This window comes from Crocodylus siamensis, chromosome 2, assembly GCF_052110815.1.
Source record: "Crocodylus siamensis isolate JL-2025a chromosome 2, ASM5211081v1, whole genome shotgun sequence".
Taxonomy (NCBI): Eukaryota; Metazoa; Chordata; order Crocodylia; family Crocodylidae; genus Crocodylus; species Crocodylus siamensis.
This window is the reverse complement of record NC_143396.1, coordinates 48,079,854-48,096,941: the sequence shown is the minus strand read 5'-3', so window position 1 is coordinate 48,096,941 and position 17,088 is coordinate 48,079,854. Positions and strand designations below refer to the sequence as shown.

General features: G+C 42.7%; 1 protein-coding gene across 1 annotated transcript in view; it reads right to left on the bottom strand.

Moving 5' to 3' along the window:
• UBE2K (ubiquitin conjugating enzyme E2 K) overlaps positions 1–17,088 on the bottom strand; it is a 59,629-nt gene that overhangs the window by 12,523 nt on the left and 30,018 nt on the right. Inside the window, exons 3-4 of the mRNA XM_090035779.1 lie at positions 9,934–9,992; positions 2,164–2,246 (exon numbers count right to left, since the gene is read on the bottom strand). Coding sequence (XP_089891905.1) covers positions 2,164–2,246; positions 9,934–9,992 — 142 coding nt within the window. The remainder of the gene's footprint in view (positions 1–2,163; positions 2,247–9,933; positions 9,993–17,088) is intronic.

The following is a 17,088-nucleotide window of genomic DNA, read 5'->3' as shown; positions in this document are numbered from 1 at the left end:
ATCAACAACAGGGGTATTTAGCAAAATCATTAGAAGCTAAAGTAGTTGCACTTCAAAGCCCTTATCACATATCTGACAAGAGGACTGAACGGAGGTCTCAGAACAAAGCGTTTAAAAAATTTGAGCAGGGTACCTGTCCATTTCTGTTAAAACGGGTGTTAAAGTTATTTATCTAGACAGCATTTTTCAGATTGTCCCTTTTTTCAGTACTATCAGCCCACTCCTTATTTCAGATTTGAGCATGGTACTTTTGGCATTTCTTGACCTAAGCTAAAAAACCCAGGAAGTGCCACTGCAAAGGTGACAGTACAGGCAGTTAACATTTTTTTTAAATGGCATTCATGCTTCATACTGACACTGCCAAGTAGACTGTCTTCTTAAGTACAGGAATTCATTTAAGTTTACAACAAGCTGTTCAAAAAATAAGAAGGCCATAACAACAGAATTCATCCATCAGTACAGCCTGCCAGTACCCTCAAAAGGTCCTCATTATCCCTTGGCCAACAAGGGCCTAGGAACACCAAACACACACATTTCTACAACCCTTAAGCAACTGCCACTTGTTTAAAATACTATTAACTACCTCAGCAAGAAGCCACAGCCAGTCTCACACAATAAGAAGGAGGGGTTACTACCTACACAAATCCTGTGAAAGGGATAAAGGCAAATAGAAATAAAAAGAAACTTTCTGGGAGATTCATCCCCAGCACTTCCAAATCAAAAGATGACCAGTAACAGTACTGCAGCAGCATTTAAATGAGCCAAAACTGGAGCCCCATGTAACCAGCTCAAAACAATCACCTAGTGAAGAAGCACCTACCACAAGGTAAACAAATAAGCCATACTAAAAGAGGACTGAAGGGAGTTCGTTTGCCATTTAACAGATAGAAACTGAGGCACAGAGATTAATTCTCCAAGCCTGAGGTTTCAAAGATCTCGTTAGGTCACAACCTTCCCACCTCACAAAAGAAAAAACAAACACACACATATGAATGGCTGAAAATGTAAAATTTAAAAAAGAATTAATGCTAGGCTTCTGGCCTATTTAGGAGAACGAAAAGATACAATTGAATTGCAGTTGCAGAAATTTTGGCCAAAAGCCTCCCCCAAGAAACTATTACTGAAACTACATATTGCAGGCTAAAAGAGACTTGTCAGGGACCCCAAACTTCCATGTAGAAAGGAGCAACCACTACAAACGAAGATGTGGCATTACGAAACAGCTGTAAAGCTGCTGAGTTATAAAAACAGCTGTGAAATTAGAAAACACTGCCTCCTCGTGTTGTTGTTCTCCGTGCCTACACATAAAGGAGTAGCTCAGTTACAAAACCTGACCCTTTAATTCAAACTTTCTGCTACCGGGATCCATGGTGTGACCCATGATGCCAACCAAAATGACAGCTACAATACAAGGGCTGAAAGCATGCTAAGTTGCTTAAACTAGGAAGTCTTGCTCTATAGTTGGGAGCTGTAACAAGTTCTCATCCTCATCCTCTGTGGATCAGAGACACTTTAAGATGGAAAACAACATGTTAGGAATTTTTACTTTTTAAAAAGTCAGTAATTACAGCCAGGGTTACCTGCAGGCCTATTCCAAATATTTGAGCAATAATAATTTTTTTTTAGAGCTTACTGACAAATGGAATGCTGAGAGGGGACAAGTGACGGAAAAATATTCTGTCCATCTCAAACAGTGAACACCACCACTGCTAAAGCAGTGCATAAAGTTGGGAGGTCAGTATCTTTTGTTTTCCTCTTTTCCCCTATATTCCCTCACCCTACTTTTTATATTATGGTGTTCCCATTCCATACACCACCACTCAGCACGCAGCAATACCTCTCAGTGTTACAAATAAAGTGCAAGCAAAGCAGGAAAATTAAGATAAACATTTGCTGTGCTATCTGCACCTAAACTGGCCACCTGGGTAGGCATACTAGTATTTGTTATTGGAGGAGGGAAACTGCATAAAATGGACATGAAAACTACAAAATAAGTAGCATCTATGAATGAAAAAAATCAAACTATGAAATAAAAAATATTTTTAAAAGCTTTAAAAGCCTGTTGAGATTTGGGGCTCATGAGATAAAACTGCAAGTATATGAAGGAGTAGCAGGTTTCTATGATTCAAGGTTTAAGACTGAGAACTATATGGAATCCCTTACCATTGATCTTTCAGGATATCCAGACAAATGGCCCCAGTGACTGAACTAATATTAGGATGCCATATTTTGGTGATAAACCGCACCTAGAAAACAAAACAAAAGATTTTTTTTAAATGAAAATCAAGACTAGAATACAGTACTATAAAAACAGGACGAAACTTCTTCTGAAAAAAAAAATAAAAAAAAAATGGAAGTATCTGAGTAGGTTAACTGAACTCATATTGGAAAGAATAGCTAATTTACAATAGATTATGACACAGAATAATGTAAGAAACGAGAGCACATGCCTGCTCAGTAATCACTGTACATGAGCATATGCCATAAAGCTTTATCATCTCAAGTCTTGTCAGACAGTTAAAGAACCTTATTTCACCTAGGGTCAGCAAGATTGTGGGACTGAGGCCCAAAAGATTCATTTCTCAGGCTGATCCCACTATTCCTTACACACAGAGATCCCTCTCTCCCCATCCCACAAAATAACTGCGTCTTAAGGTCTTTCCCCAGTGGTGCAAGTCTTTTAAATCAACCAACTCTTAGCAGTGCCACTGCTTCAACACAACTGGGAGACTAAGTATAGACACTGTTTCAAGCACCTTGAAATGGACACTGCCAAGCCTGGTATTTAGAAGGACCATGCAGCATTTTTTCTTCATTAAAAACAACAAGATTCTAGGGACTCCTGGCACTTTTTACATGCAGCCTTCCACTTGCTCTGGTAAACTGTAGTAGCAACAACAAGAATATTTTTGAGAGTTCCCTAGTACCTTATCTGTACTCCCTTTATAACCATCCATCTCTGTTCCCTTCCATACAAAATATTTTCCAACTAAAACAATATTTGATTACAACCAACTTCCTGTCTTGCTAGAACGATCTCTCTCACTGATCACATTCATTTTTGCACAGAAATAATTGTAAGAACTTAATTTATTTACCAAAAGTGAGTGCGGTATTTGAATTCTGGTTACAAAACTGAGTATATTAAAATAAAAGCAAGGGAAACTGTATTCTTAACAAATCTTAAAACCAAAATGGTGCTTTATGCTGCAGCAATCAATTTCCATTCATCTCCTTCTGACCCCTCATCCCAGGATGCACTCCAACTCATTGCCGTTGGAAATCCATCACAGTCAAGCATGACAGTGTCGCAGTGAGGGCTAGGCAACCCAAACACAGTGCCTATACACATGACTATGCAGGCCCACCTGCAATGTGTCTTTTGTAACAAAGTTGCAACACCACTTAGCATGCAACCTGGATGGCTGCTGGACAAGTCCTTCATTATCTATGCTTTTCCTTACCTTGCTGCTCCATTGCTGCCTATTTATACCTATGAGGACAAAAATTAGGCAGTAGGTTACATTCAATCCATCGCCCTTTTAGGATGCCCTTGAAACACTTTCTTGAAGACGGGTATGTCATTTGATTTGAGACTTTAAAATCACCATACAGGAATCACTTGGGCATTTGTATGCCGACTATCCAAACCACATGTTAAGTCCATTGCTTGTTATTAGACATACAGTCAATGGACATACAGTATATTGTCATTAGTCATACCACCTCACCCGGAAAAGGGCATGAAGGTATCTCTGATGAAACTTCTCCAGCTGACAGATGTACTTTCTATAATACAGAATTCTCACCACCCATACAGCACCATGGAAAGGAAATCAGCTTTTTATGTCTGTAATTTACTGGAGGGCTTGAACCCATACTGATACACTCTGTAAGCATGCTGAAGACTATGCTAGCTTTCTGGATGTAAGAGACTATCTTCCCAGCATGACTGTTCAAGATGCTTCCAAATGAGTGAATTCAAGAATCATTAGACGTTTACTGCCCCTCATGAATATGAAAGGGACTCTCTTCTAAGAGTGGCTTACACACAACCCTGGTTTTTCTTTACTTGATGGTTAGTCTAAAACCGTTTGCAGAAGTGGAAGTCTACTAAGAGCCGAAGATCTTCTTTGGATTGGTCCACCAATTCAATCATTAGCACCCATGTATTATTGTGCAGTCTCCTTGGCAGCCTTAAGACAGCTTTCCAACAGGAGGCCTGAAGAGTTTAAAAAAACCCCAGTTCCAAAGCAAATCACAGCACTCAATTTAAGATTGCAGGTACCTTTGCTAGCATTGCACAGCCCTACTAGGGAGATGCCTTGCTGAACTTGGTCTCGGCCACTGGAGATGACATGGTGAGGGGACTGCAGGTCCTTGACCACCTGGGTGACAGTGATCATCATTCACCATGCAGCACAGGGTGTTGAGGGCTTATACCAAGACTAAAGCCCCCAGCTTCAGAAGAGCCAACTTCAACAAACTTAGGAGATTAGTGGGTGAGGCACTGAGGGCCCAAAAGGTAGAGGATATAAGAATCCATTAGGGATGGTCATACCTTATGGGGACGATTCTCCAGGCTCAGAGTGTGACAGCCCCTGAGAGAAAGAAGGGGGGTAAGAGTGCTCTGAAACCCCCATGGCTCAGTAAAGGCATTTGAGAATGCCTGATGGCCAAAAGGGAGGCATACACCCCGTGGAAGAGAGGGACCATCACCAAGGAGGAATACTTGTCCTTGGCCCGTGAGTGTAGGAGGGCCATTAGGAAAGCCAAAGAGGGGGTGGAGCTCAGCCTAGCGATCAGGATTAAGGACAAGAAGTCCTTCTTCAAATACACTGAGAGTAAGAAGAGGGCACTGGGTAATGTAGGGCCCTTATTAGACTCAAATGGTAATCTTGTGGCTATGTCAGACGAGAAAGCCAAAATTTTTTAACAAGTTCTTTGCCTCTGTTTTCTTGGACAGGGACCAGGACAGCTCTCCCACCACAGGTAGGGGCAACCTTGGGGATAGCACTGCCAGACCACTGGTCTGCGCAGAAGTAGTTAGGGAACTTCTGGAAGAGCTGGATGTTTTTAAATCTGTGGGCCTTGATGCCCTCCACCCACGGGTGTTGAGAGAGCTGGCGGGGGTCATTGCTGTGCCCCTGGCCCAGCTGTACGAGCAATCGTGGTCCACAGGCCAGGTGCCCAGAGATTGGAAAGTAGCTAATGTGGTTCCCATTTATAAGAACGGGAGAAAGAAGGACCCAGGAAACTATAGGCCCATAAGCCTCACATTGGTCTTGGGGAAAATCCTTGAAAAAACTGTCAAGGATCACATCTGTGAGGGGCCAGCAGGTGAGATGATGCCCAGGGGAAATCAACATGGGTTCAAAGGCAGGTCCTGCCAGACCAACCTGATGGCCTTTTATGACCAGGTAACTAAATCCCTGGATAATGGTGTCACCGTGCCTTTCTGGACTTTAAGGCAGCCTTTGACACATCTCTCACCCCATTCTCATTAATAAATTGAGTGACTGTGACACTGATGCCCACAGTTGGATGGGTCAGAAATTGGCTGATGGGGCATACTCAGAGAGTGGTGGTAGACGGGTCATACTCGACCTGGTGGGATGTGAAGAGTGGGGTCGCCCAGGACTCGGTCCTGGGGCCTACGCTGTTCAACAGCTTCATCAGCTACTTGGATGAGGGGGCAGAAAACACGGTTGTCCAAGTTCGCCAATGATGCCAAGATGTCGGGAGAGGTAGGCATGCTCAAAAGGGAGAGAGAGGCTGCAATTAGGTTTAGACAGACTACAGAAGTGGGTGGATGGTAATAGGATAGGCTTCAATGTAGATAAATGTAGGGTGCTGCACCTGGACAGAAAGAATTCACAGCATACATACAAGCTGGGGAGCTCCCCCCTTGAGAGCACAGAGGTGGAAAGGGATCTTGGAGTCATAATTGACTCCAAGATGAACATGAGCCGCCAATGACAGACCACAGCCAGCAAAGCCAACTGCACCTTGTCATGCATCCAAAGATGCATCTCAAGCCAGTCCAGAGGGGTGATACTCCCCCTCTATGTGATGTTGGTCCAGCCTCAATTGGAGTACTGCATAGATTAGATATTAGGAGGCGCTACTTCACAGTCAGGGTGGCTAGGGCCTGGAACCAGCTTCCAGGGGAAGTGGTGCAGGCTCCTAGCCTGGGGATTTTTAAAAGGAAGTTAGATGAGCACCTTGCCGGGGTCATCTGACCCCGGTGCTCTTTCCTGCTAAGGCAGGGGGTCGGACTAGATGATCTACCTAGGTCCCTTCCGACTCTAGCTACTATGAAACTATCTAGTTCTGGGCACCGCACTTTAAGGATGTGGCCTGCCTTGAGAGGGTTAAGAGGAGGGCCACCCGCTTGGTTGGAGGGCAACAGGGCAGGCCCTATGAGGAGAGGCTGAGGGACCTGAACCTGTTCAGCCTTAGCAAATGGAGGCTGAGGGGGGATTTGGTGGCTGCCTACAAACTCATTAGGAGAGATGAGAAGCATATAGGAAGGGTCCTATTCCCTCCAGCAGCACCTGGGGTGACAAGGAACAATGGCCAGAAGCTGCTAGCTGCTAAAGAATAGGTTCAGGTTAGAGATTAGGAGGCACTATTTCACTGTTAGGGTGGCTAGGATCTGGAACCAACTTCCTAGGAAAGTGGTCCTTGTTCCTACCTTGGGTAAATTCAAAAAGAGGTTGGAAGAACACCTGTCTGGGGTCATGTGATCCCAGCGTGTGCTCCAGTCAGTGGCAGGGGATCAGACTAGATGATCTATTCAGGTCCCTTCTGACCCCTAACTACTATGAAACTAGTTCTTGTCACTTCTGGATTTGCCAGGCAGAAAAACTGCATCAGCTATTCAGTTTGCTCAAAACCTACATCATGATTGTGGAAGTTTCTTTTCTACAGAGTGCAACATTACTTGAGAATCCAACTGCAGACCTTTCCAGAGATGGCTGGCAGAGATCATTCTGTAGTTATGACTAATGATTTATTCTCTTTGCCCTTACATATCCTGACAATAATTAATTCTTTTAAACACCTGTGTGACAATCCTCATATCCAAAATTCTATAGAAAATTGGTACAAGAGCTTTTGAATGATGTATTTCAATCATTTAGGGTCTCACTCTCTTACTGGTCATGATAGCATGTCTGTGCCCCATTTGTCCTTCCTTCCTTCCCACTCTTCGTGTATACAGGTTTCCCTCGATTTAAGCAGTACATGCATTCCCAGAGAATGGTGTATAAATCAAATTTGCATAAAGTGAGCCCACTTTACAATGCAACAAATAGGGATAGGTTCCCATGGCGAGGGAGTGAAGCTGGGACTAGGGAAGGGGTGAGATGCTGCTCCCAGGGCTGCACAAGGCAGCAAAGCAGAGGGAACAGAGTGGCACTCACCCCAGCCCTGGCTTCAGTGGCCCTGGGAGCAGCCAGCGCCAGCTGTCTGTAGCAGCTGGGCTGCACCGTGCCCTAAAGCCCCCGGGGCTGGGATCAGTGGGGCCACAGCCCTTCCGCCACCCGCCACAGACTTACCTGTTTGGGTGGAGGGGAGTGCAGGGGGGAGGCATCTATGCTTGTTAGGTAGCTATGCTTCCCAGAACAAAGTGCTGCAGTCTGAGCAGGGGTCTGCCAGGTCAGGGAAGGGGGTTAGGGAGTTGCCACATCAGGGAAGGGAGGGGCTGGATCGCATGCACAGAGCTCTCTACCGTGAACTCCCCGTACTGCATTCCAGCCCAGATGCAGCGAAGCAGGGGCCTACACTTCCCAGCACTTAAGTGCTGCAGTTGGTTACCTGGGCTTGGGGGCAGGTTGGCTGGCTCTAGTCCAGGGGCAGGCAATTATTTTGGGCAGAGGGCTACTTACTGAGTTTTGGCAAGCCATCGAGAGCCACATGACAGGCAGCCCAGGGCAGATAAATATTAATTTACTAAGTTTTTTAGGGGGCCTGCAGGCCAGATAGAATGGCCTAGCAGGCCGCATCTGGCCCCCGGTCCGCATTTTGCCCACCCCTGTTCTAGTCAGTTTTCAGTGGACACTGAGCCACTGAAAAACCCAGGAAGGGAGCAGAACAGCCCCCCTGTGTGTTTCAGCACTGGGCAGGTTCCACAGCACTCAGGGCATGTGTTCTGCTCCCTTCTAGGCTAGGACTGGCACAGCTTTCCTGGTCCTGTGGGAAAAGGCCAGTGTTATGTAAGGGCTAAGTTATTTCTTATATAAATGAAGGATGATTACAGTTGACAAAGTACATTCTGCACAAGAAAGCCTAGCCATGGAGGGGGAGGTACAAAAACTAGCACATTCCCAGAATAACCAGTAAGGTTGAGTTGCAGTGCAGTGAGCTCCAATAAACCCTTCTAAAAAAGTATGGGGAGTAGAAGTTTCTGGAGGAGTCACCAGTGGAGGTTGCCATCTTATGACAAGGATCTTTCCTTTTCCATTCCATCTCATTTCAGTCCCTAGAAAGCAGTCTATAAAACCAGGGCTAGGAAGCACCAGCCTGAATCTGGCAACCCCCCCATATATCAGGTATCAGAGAGAAAATAACCAGGATCCACACTTTGCCCTAATTCAAAGGGGTACTTAGCAACTGACATACAGACTACATTAGGAACTGTATTAGGAGGACTCAGGAAGCTCAGTCAGTCTGACCCTGAAGACCAGGCTACTAAGTAGGAGTACAGAGTTTACAGAGGAGCTGGCAGAAGCATAATACCTGCAGCTCTCAAAATACCTGCACTTAGGAGCAGGTATTCTGAAGGGAAAGAATGCTCAAGGAATCAAAGCCTAGATTAAGAGTAGAAAACATGGATCCTGGGAATTTAAAAAGGAGCAATGAACTGGATATATATCATGGGAGAAGAAATATTACAGGAATACAGTAAAATTTATTTGCATAGGAAAGTACACATCATTTCCCCATATCACAACACTTGATACAATGAACAGCAGTGGTTACAAGAGGGACATTAAGTGACCACAAAGTAGAATTAACTCAGAAAGGAGGCTAGTCCACAAAATGATTAGTCTACAGAGAATCAGTCTGTCTTATGAGAGTTTAATCAAAGAACAACTAATCTTGAGATATTTGTCCAGGCTTAAAAATAAGACAACTTGTACCTTATCTGCCAACAGAGGTTCAATTGCAATACACTGATGAAAAAGGCCAAATTCAAAATTACAGGGTATCAATAATGGATTCATACATGTACTTATTTGCAGCCCTCAACCCCTGAACTTCCTATTTTCAAATGGCTCTGCTTTCCCCTGCTCTTTTCAGGTCCTCTCATTTTGTAAATAGCTCCAAACCATGTGCGCTAAGCATCTTTTAACTACATAGCAGCAAAATGAAAAGAAGATTCCTATGTATTCTGAAATATTATTACTCTGCTTGCAACACTCATTCAAGGTACAGCAGAACAGCAACAGCGATCACATTTCGCGATTACTAGAAACCTGGAATACAAAACATAAAAGGATAAAGCCAAATGAAATCTATGCAGTCCAAGAAACTTAGGAGTATATAGTATGTCACTAATACAGCATTTCTTAAAAAGGAAAATTAATCACTCTTCTCTGAATACTCTCTATATAAGAGCAATCTTCAGCAGGTTTATCTAACAGAAAGAGAGGATGTCAATTTATATGGTATCTACTTCAAACCAGAGTTCCTACCCAGATATCCACACTTTGGAGACTGTCCAGAATTTAACCTCAGACTACTGACAATATGCAATTATGAAGCTGAACGTTTAATCCACCAAGTCTCTACCAAGAAACAACCAAAAAATGGAAAACTGACTCTGAAAAAGAAAAAAGCAAGCTGAAAAGGAAATGTCTTCCTACATAAATAAAAGTTGAACAGCATGACATAACAAAATTATTCTCAAAATTAAAATCACAGTACCTTAGGAGGATTAAATGGATAGGTTTCTGGAATTTTTATTTCTAGCTGATATCTTCCTCCTGCAGAAAAAAAAATAAAATCAAACAAAATCTAAATTGGAGATTATACAAACTAACAAAAACAACTAAGTATACAATATCAATGGAAGCACTGAAGTCAGCCTTAAGTTTACCTTAAAGTCAGTAGTTTAAATATAACCAAAAGTGTAAAATCTGGAAGATATTTTGAACTTGATAACATTTTGTAGACACATATACATATAAATGCAATTGTATTAGTAAGATCCACAAATCTTGTACAAATGAAATACACATTTTTCAAAGGCACTCATTCTGTTCAGTAATCTTCAGCTTCTTATTTGATTTGTCATAACCTCCCACTCTATTTAAAATATATTTTAAACTCATACAAAATACCAAAAGCAGACACTAAATAAATCATAACATACATGATAATGCCCAGTAGTAGTATGAAACAAACAAACAAAAATTGTGCACGGTATTCCAAAACTTGATCACTATAAATACTCTCTCTGCATAACATGGAATCAATTATCAATTCAAATTTCAGTTTAAGTTGCCTACAGCTCAGGGCTAACTTGCTGTATAGCTTAAGGATTTCATACAGCATTGAAGTTCTTTAATGTACACTACATACACCACGTGCTATGTACTGCTTAGGAGAGGGTCCAGAGGAGGGCCACTCGTATGGTTGAGGGCCCCCGTGGCCAGCCCTATGAGGAGAGGCTGAGGGACCTGAATCTTTTCAGTCTCCACAAGCAGAGACTGAGGGGGGATTTTGTGGCTGCCTATAACCTTATCAGGGGCCACCAGCAGGGACTCGGGGAAAGTCTGTTCACCAGGGCCCCCCTTGGAGTCACCAGGAACAACGGCCACAAGCTGAGGGAAGATAGGTTTAGGTTAGATATTAGGAAGAACTACTTCACTGTAAGGGTGGCCAGAGCCTGGAACAGGCTTCCCAGAGAGGTGGCGCTCTCACCTTCCCTGGAGATCTTCAAGAGGAGACTGGATAGGCACGTGGCTGGGGTCTTATGACCCCTTCCACCCCCAGTGCTCATTCCTGCCCATGGCAGGGGGTCAGACTTGATGATCTGTCCAGGTCCCTTCTGACTCATTGATTCTATGCTTAACCAGTCTCAATGTGAAAATACATGTGCACATAAATTCAATGAGCAAAATCAACCAACAGGTACTTGCAGATCTACAGTACATAAAAAAGGGCAGGTCACTCCTTCAAGCTGTATACTACAGTATGCTGCTCTGCTAGAAACATTTCTGATTTTGCAGTCATTATTTCAGTATTATATTACCTGTCCCTAAGAACACTTCCAATAGGAAGAACTAAGAATTTCTTATTTCACTAGCATTTTTGAAAAGTTATAATCTTTTGCCAATAATTCTACATTGTGGCAATATCAAAACATCTAAAGTCTCTACCTAATTGCAATTTCATGGACCATAGCACTGCAAGAGAACAGAATCTATACAACAATTTACATTTATTTCCTATTAAGTAAGGTATAGGCAACAACACTCCTTGTGTGCACTACTCTATTCCCAAATGGAATGAAAAGGTTTCTCTCTCACTTACCTTCACAATTTACCTTGTTCTTTTATTTCAAGTATGTAAGATTGTACTGTATACCCTCTACCTGTAACCCATATCCACCAACTGTACAAGGGTAGCATGCCAACCCCCAATCCAGGTAGTTACCCTATACAAGCCAAGTTCCTAATGAGTCTTCTGCACAAGAAAAAGGGTAGCTTGCAAGATCACACTTCAAATCAGTTATTTTATATAATGCTTTTTTTCCTATAGGTAAATGTTTTCGATCCGAGCCTTCAAGAGGCCGAGAAGCAAACTACATTACCAAATAAAAGGAAACAAGGGCCTCTCCACTTGCTTCTCATATAATTGTGTATCATAATTCTACACGCTCTCAAAGAAGTTACTGTTAAATTTTATGTCATTTTATATAAACTTCTTTCCCCAATTATTTAAACTCTCTGGAGCGCACAATTTACATTCAGTAACTAGAGTGATTATCAAAAACTTGAATAAAAGCCCATAAATCTAGTGGTGTCATAATTAAGGAATATTGAAGTGCTTTTCTTCATCTCAGAGCATAGAAAAAGCTCAACAAAATTAAAACTGAACTCTTCCTTCCCAAGCCCAACAAAAGATATCCATACTTAAACCAACAGCTGTAAGTCAACCAAAAAGGTAGCATTATCAAGAGCTAGGCAAAACTCAGCAATGATTTCAGTAACAACCACAAGCAGTTTTCTGAATCATTAATACGTTTACATTAAAAAACACCCAAAAAACTACCACTAAAAACAGAAGGTAATAAAGTGTTAAAAATGAGAAGGGATACAAATTTTTACACAAAGTAACTGAGTGACTTGAACTCAAATAAATAATTTCAATAAAGCTATGGCAAGGAAGGAACAAATTTAAAAAAACTGAAAACGAGGGGAGAAAATGTATACACTGCATCCTCTTTCTCCAGCACGATTGGCCTGGCCTGCATTTCTGTCTGTCTAGACTGTAAACTTTGTGCAAAAAGGTTAAAAAAGTTGTCTCATGCTTTTTATACTCCCAATACAGTGGAACTGATGGAAGTTTGTTTCCATCCTGTTCAAAGGAGCTCATGCTGCTGACAAAGGTTTAACATAAAAGGTGTTAAGATGGGCTCTGGGAGGGAAGAGGTGTGAAGTACAGGTTGAGTAGTCAAGACTGGAAAGAAACCTTAAGTTAAATGCAGCCAATCATCTTAAATCATGTCCACTGTGCTCCCTACTGTGCTAGGAAGTGTCACACAAGTGTAAGCTGTCCACTCCACACATTGCAGCCTCCAAAAAAATGTAACGAAGTTACCATTTGGTACATGCCCTCAGTGTCGCACTGTGCTCAAATGTGCTTCTTAATAGGCGGGGCACTGCTCTGATAGCAACTAACTTTTTTTTCAGCCTTTGGCATATGCAGAGATAATAAAAATAGAGATAAAGTTAATAAAATGTCCTTTTTCAAATACATAGGGAGGATGAAGAAGGCACCAGGAAATGTGGGGCCCCTACAAGATTCTCTGGGCAATCTGGTGCGCCAGAGAAGAAAGCAGACCTCTTTAACCAATTCTTCACCTCCATTTTCTGATGCAAGACGGACTCAAGGGGAACGCCTCCAGACCTCAGGTTGGGGAAGACCGGGTTAGAGAGCTTCTAGAGGGACTGGACATGTTCAAATCAGCAGGGACAGATGCTCTCCACCCCAGGGTGTTGGGGGAGCTAGCAGGGGTTATTGCAGGGCCTTTCACACGGCTTTACGAGCGCTCACGGTGCTTGGGCCAGGTGCCAGATCACTGGAAGATAGCCAACGTGGTCCTTATCTTCAAAAAAGGGAGGAGGGAGGACCCAGGCAACTATAGGCCTGTCAGTCTTACCTCAATCCTAGGGAAACTCTTTGAGAAGATCATCAAGGAGCACATCTGCGATGGGCTGGCTTCAGGGATGATGCTCAAGGGCAATCAGCATAGTTTCATTGGGGCAGGTCATGTCAGACCAACCCGATTGCCTTTTATGATCAGGTCACAAAAGCATTGGATGCAGGTGTCACCATGGATGTAGTCTTTCTGGACTTTAGCAAGGCCTTTGACACCGTCCCACCCCACCCTCATTACAAAACTAGTTGACTGTGGCATTGATGCCTGCACCATAGATGGATTGCAGATTGGTTGACAGGTCGTACTCAAAGGGTGGTGGTGGATGGGTCATATTTGACCTGGTGAGAAGTGGGCAGTGGAGTCCCCCAGGGCTTGGTTCTTGGCCCCGTGCTGTTCAATTTCTTTATCAGCGATTTGGACGACGGGATGAAAAGAAACCTGTTTAAATTTGCTGATGATACCAAAATTCGGGGTGAGGTGAGCACACTAGTAGGGAGGGAAAGACTGCAGCAAGACCTGGATAGGTTACAGGGGTGAGCTAACAAAAGCAGGATGCGCTTCAATACTGACAAGTGCAGGGTGCTGCACTTGGGCAGTAATAACCAGCAGCACACTTATAAGATGGGAAACTCCCTTCTTGAGAGCACAGAGGCAGAAAGGGATCTTGGAGTCATTACTGACTCCAAGATGAACGTGGGCCAACAATCGAGGTCACGGTTGGCAGGGCTAAGCAGACCCTGTCATGTATCCACAGGTGCATCTCAAGTAGAGCCAGGGAGGTGATCCTGCCCCTCTATGCAACACTGGTCAGGCCACAGCTGGAGTACTGTGTCCAGTTCTGTGCACCTCACTTCAGGAGGGATGTGGACAACATTGAGAGGGTCCAAAGGAGGCTGGGCCACCTGCATAATCCGGGGACAACAAGGCAGACCCTACAATGAGAGACTGCGGGACCTGAACCTGTTCAGCCTTCACAAGAGAAGGCTGAGGGGGGGACCTGGTGACTGTCTATAAACTCACTAGGGGGGGACCAGAAGGGTTTGGGAGAGACCTTGTTTACCCTAGCGCCCCCTGGAATAACAAGGAATAACAGCCATAAATTGTTGGAGAGGAGGTTTAGATTAGATGTCCATAAGAACTACTTCACAGTTAGGGCGGCTAGGAGCTGGAACCAACTTCCAAGGGAGGTGGTGCTGGCTCCTACCCTGGGGGTCTTTAAGAAGAAGCTTGATGCCTATCTGGCTGGAGTCATTTGAGCCGTTTCTCTTCTGCCCAGGCAAGGGTCGGACATGAAGATCTACAAGGTCCCTTCCAACCCTACTTCTATGATTCAGAGCAGGAACAAGTCAACAAAGCAGCATAGTAGAAGTACACATGCCCTTAGTCAATATTAAAACCAAACCGTAGAAAAGCAGCAAGTCTGAACTTTAAACAGGGTGTGAACTGTGCGTATAAAACAGGATGAAAAAAAGCAATGGATTATACACACAATAAAGATGTTAGCACTGAGGACATACAAAGCAAAACCACGCTGGCTAAAATATCAAGAAAGAAAGGGGAAATACTTTAGCCTGCAAGGCAAAAAGTGTCCAATAACTCAAGTACAGAAGCTATATTTTCAGCTTGCAACACAAACACAAAATACAATGACGATAAACAGTAGGAAGCCATAAAAACACAAGGGCTCATCCTCAAGCGAAGCAGTCAAAGAAAGCAGTCAAAAGCTCCTGTTGTAAAAGTGCCGAGAAGACTACTGCTGAATTATAAAATCCAAAATGTACCCTTACATTTTTACTGCTCCATACCATTCTGCACAGGAATTTCAGATATTGCAGCTGTCTTCTCAAACGTAAATTAAAAGACAGCATTTTATTCCCCTGAAGAACTGATTTTGCTTTTTGGATTATCATGGATTTTGCTAAACAATTAAAGGACTCTGCTGGAGTTTAACACCAAAACATAAAACTGACATGGGACAAACTGTCATTATTATTCATACAGAATCATAACTATTCACAGCACTTAAACAGATAAATATAACCTGAAGGCTGGTGTTCCCAGGAACTTGTAAAAGAACCCCCATGCCCCACCCCCCAAAAAACTCTCTTACCACATATGTGCACACAGATTATCCTGAATTTACTTAATACTACTGTTACATCTATTTGGAAGCGTTGACTCAGTATAAATATTACACAAATACAAGCAAGCCCTGAACTTAAACCCAGCCCAAATAAACCACAGAGGAAAACTGTTTTAGCAGTCCTATCAGAGTCCCTCTTACAAGGCAATTCACAAAGCAACATTTGTCTTTTCTTAAAAAGAGACAACCCCCCCCATAAATTGTCAAATCTAGTATCAGCAGATTTATTATGTGCATTCAACATTAATGAACGACATACATACACACTTTCAAATATAATTACAATTACTGGTGTTCAACACTCAAGCATTAGAAGAGATAATAGCAACAAAATAGCATGAGGACATCTGACTCCTGATTATCACACTTGAACTGTTTAAGATGTGCCATGCACTGAAAAACAGATTATTCTGCAGAATAGATCTGCCATTAATACAAAGCTACAGACTATTATTTGTTTTAATTTGTCCTGCAGCCATACTAACTCAGACTGTAATCTTGTTATATTTCTGCAAGTTAAGGACATTTGGAGCTGGTGATTATATGAATGAGAAACCTTCAAAGCTGAAGAGATATTTTGACAGTTCCATTCTTGGCATGCTTTCTTCCCTCTGAGGCCACATGAAATCAGTGCACCAATGCCTTAAGGAGCAGTTTGGTATAGGAGTTTAACATATTTACACACAGAACCAAGGATCTTACCACTCATCATTAAAAAGTAACATGGCACTCCAATTTCAGTCTTAATAGTGCCCTTCTACCTTCAACTGGACGTTCTTCTCTGTCTATTCATAACTGCTATGCAGTGTGTACCGTTTTGCCATAAAATACAGAACCACAGACACACATTTTATTCATATTATGTAATTAAATACATAACTACAAGAAAAGAAAGTGAAGATTGTAAAATTATGCACTCAAGTTAAGAAATGCCAGAATTAAGGTTGCCCATGCAATTGTAATTTACTGTCTTGTGCACGTGTATTATAGAACAACCTACTGCATGATTATATATTTTCCAAAGGATCCCTACCTCATTCAGTACATAGAGTAGAGTATGATAACCAAGTACACAGCTATTCAATACATTTTTTTTATCCTCATTATTCATGATCCAAACCTTGTTCTAAACACATAACTACTGATTTCCTGAAAATTGTGTACCGAAGGATGGGAAACACAATGAACAACAGTGAAAAGTTTAGTTTAAAATGGTTTGCCCAGTATTATCAGGAACTGTGGCACAAAACCCAAATTTCTTGGTAGAGTCATTTTTTTTTCTTTTAATTATGGAGACCATCTTCTCACTTCATGCAGCCTTTTGCTTCACTCATAACAGAACTTCTACAAAAGCTCATGCCTCTCTGAACCAATTAGTTTTTAAGGCAGGGGTCAGAAATGTTTTTGGGCCAAGTGCCCCAAAATCCCACAAACTCAACTTGGAAAATGCTGGTGTGCCAGGGAGGGATGGAGGGGGAGCCACAAGGGGCCTAGCCCTGGCCCCGGCCCCTTCTTTGCCATCTGCACGGAGACATGTGAGCAGCTTCCA